Source organism: Arachis duranensis, chromosome 3 (genome assembly GCF_000817695.3).
Source record: "Arachis duranensis cultivar V14167 chromosome 3, aradu.V14167.gnm2.J7QH, whole genome shotgun sequence".
NCBI lineage: Eukaryota > Viridiplantae > Streptophyta > Magnoliopsida > Fabales > Fabaceae > Arachis > Arachis duranensis.
In genome coordinates, this window is record NC_029774.3 from 4,429,410 (window position 1) to 4,434,081 (window position 4,672).

Consider the following 4,672-nt stretch of genomic DNA (forward strand, 5'->3'; position numbering starts at 1 on the left):
TGAAATGCAACCTTTTTTTTTTTTTTAATTTTTATCGTTTGTTACAACTCAATCTAATCTAGTATAGGAGAGTCATGTTTGTCAATAGCGTTTAACAATCTACTCCTTTGATGTTGTCACTAAAAACAAATCAAAGTCATAAATATAAGTACAACACATGAAACGCAATTTATTCTGTGTTTTCGTAACACCTTCTAAAATTATATATGTTTGAAAATGTTAAATTTTTTTGTTTATTTAAATAAAAAAACCACTCAAAGAATTAAGGTGTTTGTTATTATAACAAAAACTATAAATATAAAAATATAATTTTCATTTTTTAAAATCGGCATTTAGTATAATAAATTAAAAGTTTACTACCTTCCTAACATTGGTCAACACATATCATACAACGGTTGAAATTTTTTGACTAAGAATGCATTGGTCAAATACAATGAACACATCTAATCCAACCACACTAGCATATCTTTATTGAGGAATCTCACATAAATGTGACAACGTTTGGTTTTGATGGTAAACAACTAATTAATAAACATCGAATAGTACGTAGTACTACAAAAGAATATAGAATACTTAAAGTTTGATTTTATTTCTTGACTCATCAAGTGAAAAAATTATAAAAAACAATTAAGTAGGACATTAGTTTTACATATACATATTACATTATAGTGATACATCAATTTTTTTTAGATCGTTGCTACAGAATTCGACTCAAGTTGGAGGGAGAAGATTTAATTTGTGAATTATTTCTTTTGGCAATATAATCAAAGATAAATTCAAATTAAATAAAATACACGTAACGCTAAAAATGTTTGGACACTTAACAACTAAAACATAACAAATCTTTAAACAAATAAATAATGAGTAACATCGTATGATAAAATACGAATAAATCTCTTCATATCTGTTATTGAACACTCTAAATATTATGTTTATCTTGTTTTAATTTCCTTCTAAATGATTTCATTATATACTAGCCACTGGTATCATTCTAATTTCGCCTACTCACTTCATTCATTTCACTTTTAATGATCATACACTTATATTTATATGATCTACTTCACCCAATAATTATTATTTGTCATAGTCACACTTTCCTGTTCTTTTCTGTCTTAAAATTCCCAGTATACCTATACTTTATCCCATTAGTGATACATCAATTTATATCTCACTTTTAATTACTGTGTTAATATTAATTATAGTCAACATTCCTATTTTCATATAATTCAGACTCTCATTCTAACACCATTATTCCACTTATCTATTATGCATTAAGTTGGCATGGTATGCTTTTTCATACTTTTTACATAATAAAAGAGTAATGATCTCTATAATTATAGCTTCATATTATAAAAATATGTCTTAATTAACGACAAAAAACTTATTTTTTTAAAAAGCTATCATTCTTAAAATACTTAATTATTGTTATTACCTATATATTTGATAACATTTCTATAAAGAGTAAATTTTAATATGGATTATATTAAATAATCAATGACTTTTTTAAACAGCACGAACAACCATCAATAAAATAAAAACATTCTATATCTCCAAATATAACAAACTAACAAGCTAACAAAAACTACTTATTACTAATCAAAAATCAAGTAAGATTATTACATTATTTGAAACAATAGGAGAAAATAAAATATATAACAAGGGTGGAATGATCTTCATCAAGTTGGAACCAGATTCCCCTCTCTGTCTGCATGCTTAGCAGCTAATCAAATCTTCTTGTCCTTGCTTCACAATGTTTCGTGGTTCCAAAGCAAAAGATAGAGTCACAAGACTTTCCAACTTTTTTTCTTTTTTTTTTCTTTTTTTCTCTATACAGATTCCATTATTATTAGCTACACCCCACTATCCTATATCCATATATATAAAGCATTGAACCCTTTGCATTTTTCTTACACAAACAACTAGACCCTTCTTCTTCCATTTGTTCTTTCTTTTTCACCTTATCCTTATAACCCTTTATTTTTCTCTACCACCCCACAAGATCATTGTCCTTGTTAGGCTCTAAAGTCTTCACCTTTTTAAAGAATAATAATAAACAAAACACAAAGCTATGGCTTCAACCACTCTTAGCAAACAAAAGAAGCCTTCTTCTGAGTCCTCATCAAGATGGACAGCAAAAGAAAATAAGCTCTTTGAGAAGGCACTTGCAGAATATGATAAAGACACTGCAGATAGGTGGCAGAATGTGGCAAAAGCAGTTGGTGGAAAATCTGTTGATGAAGTTAAGAGACATTATGAAATTCTCTTAGAAGATCTCAGACACATTGAGTCCGGCCATGTTCCAATTCCTAACTACAAGTCCACACCTTCAACCACCACCAATCTTGATGAAGAACAGAGGTATTATTATTAGGTAAATATTTGTTTTCGTACGAAACTGTTAGATCACAATTTAGTCGAATATTTTAAGTTATCTAACGATTACATGCAATATTACTCGTCACACATTTGTGTTAATGGCAATTTAAAACCATGCATAATGCTGAGTATATTATAGAAAAAATTTCAAGTATTAAAAAAATTTTAGAACTAAGATTAAAACGTTTTTTATACTAGTTTTTGTCGTGTCTCTTCAAGTAGTCTTACTAGTTTTTATTTGTCATGCATGCATTATTGATTATTCTATTCTTTGTCCTCCAATTCTTTTGTAGACCTAAAGGCTAAAGCCTACTCTGTATTATTGTATAGACTATAGATTGATGTTGGTCAAAAGGGGTTGACTTAATGTAGTTTAGAATATAAAGGTTAGGAGATTAACATCATTATTCACTACTACAGAGAGAATATATAAGATAATAATATATACTCAATCATTGATGCATTGATGATGTATATTTAGATATATTATGATGTAAGAATGTGTTAAAAGAAATGATAATGACAGATAAAAGCGATTTTGAATTATCAAGAAAATACAAAAATGTACCCTCAAGATATTTGGTACATTCAATTTGATAGTTTAGTGGATAGTGGATACAATAGTTAAGTAAACTGCTTCCATTTTTTTTTTCTTTGGAAAATGTCAAATTTTTGGTGAAATTTGTAGCAAAAAGTGATAGGACGCGATGGTGCAACAAATAAATAGTTCATGTTCAACATTCTTGCACAATCACAAGACTACAAGCCACATGTATATAGAGATACTCATATTAAGATAAAAAGTTCTTGTGGGCTTTAGCATCCTGGTACTATTATTATCTGTTAACAAAAGTGATATTTGTATTATTTTTTTGAACATTTTTTTAATATTTATATAAAAAAATATATTTTTATGTTTTATTAATATTTTAATTAAAAAAAGTAAAAAATGAATAGTATATTAATTCAAATATAAAACAAAAATAAAAAATATTCATCCCCTAATATTTTTTGTTACTTATTTATTTATTGAAAATTAGATTCTATAACCAATGAACATTACTATGCCACATTGCAATAGCATCTCCAAATAAAGAGGAATATGACAAACCATTGGATCGTGCGTGACTCGGACCTAAAGTAGTACTACTTATCCTGTCTATGATTGTGAAGAAGAAATATTTAATAAATAAAAAGATGAAAGAAATTATTTTTTGTTGTAGCATGAAGCATAATAAAAAAACGAAATATAAATAGTTTGTATTATATTTTTTATACAGTAAAAAGTAAAAACTCATGTGCAGACTTTATATGAAATTAATAGTTGAGAGTTTTTATAAGACAATTTAGTCAAACTTATTAAATTATTTAACGACTCTTAATTTTAGTTTTTTTTTTTTGTATATTAAATCCACTCGCTCTTTGTATATAGTAATGATTTTAATTGGTTTTATTTATGATTTGGTTTTTGCAGGCTTTTGAAGTATCTTAAACTGAGTTGATTTGAAACAATTATGTCTCTATAATCATCATTAGCTACTCGCAGAAGAAGGTTATGTTATGTGGCCGGTGTGGTGTGGCATGAAGCTTCAGAATTTTCTTCCTATTTAATTTGTGTCTCTTCATCTTCTCTCCCTTAGCTTATTGTAACGTAGATTAGTTTAATGAATTATGATATTCTCTAAAACTTCCCTTAATTTTTATTATTAATTTTTAAGTGTTGATATTTTGGAATAGTAACTAACTAGAAACTACAAAGCAAGCTAATCACTATCATCATTTTTTTTAAATTATATTTTTAACTTACACTAACATTCAAATAATATCTGAAATCACAAACAAGAAAAATAAAAAAATCCACTAAAAAGGCATCTGAAAGTGAAATAAATGTCCAAAACCAGCGATAATTTTGTTGGAAATCACAAGAATAGTGTATAATATGTGTTTGATAAACTATAATTTCATTATATAATATTTTATTACTAATAATTTTAACTATAAAAGACATAAACTAATTTAATATTTATGAAATATTGAATTATTTTAATAAAAGTACTCAAATATTTTACAAAACTATCTAACAAAATACGTATTTTGACTAGTTCATACACGCATGAATTCGCTATACTATTTTTTTTTTTTTGATGTTTCTATACTATTTTTTGTTATAGATTTATATTATATCAAACGTTTGGTTCATAATGGATCTGAGGTACGAAGGCCCATATAGTATCGAAATTCTTATCAACTTTGGAAATAAGAAAAATTGGGCCTCACACGTAACCTCTTGGGTTAG

General features: G+C 26.7%; 1 protein-coding gene across 2 annotated transcripts; it reads left to right on the forward strand.

Annotated features, from left to right (window-relative positions):
• The first annotated feature begins 1,813 nt into the window (after window positions 1-1,813).
• LOC107477129 (protein RADIALIS-like 4) lies at window positions 1,814-4,135 on the forward strand. 2 transcript variants are annotated; one of them, XM_016097088.3, is made up of 2 exons: window positions 1,814-2,371; window positions 3,851-4,135. In XM_016097088.3, exon 1 carries the CDS (start codon window positions 2,069-2,071, stop codon window positions 2,369-2,371), a length of 303 nt encoding a protein of 100 aa, XP_015952574.1. In that variant the 5' UTR covers window positions 1,814-2,068; the 3' UTR covers window positions 3,851-4,135. The 2 variants fall into 2 exon arrangements, with proteins under 2 accessions (XP_015952574.1, XP_020993062.1); XM_021137403.2 differs by having other exon boundaries at window positions 1,818-2,358; window positions 3,851-4,087.
• Window positions 4,136-4,672: the final 537 nt, after the last annotated feature.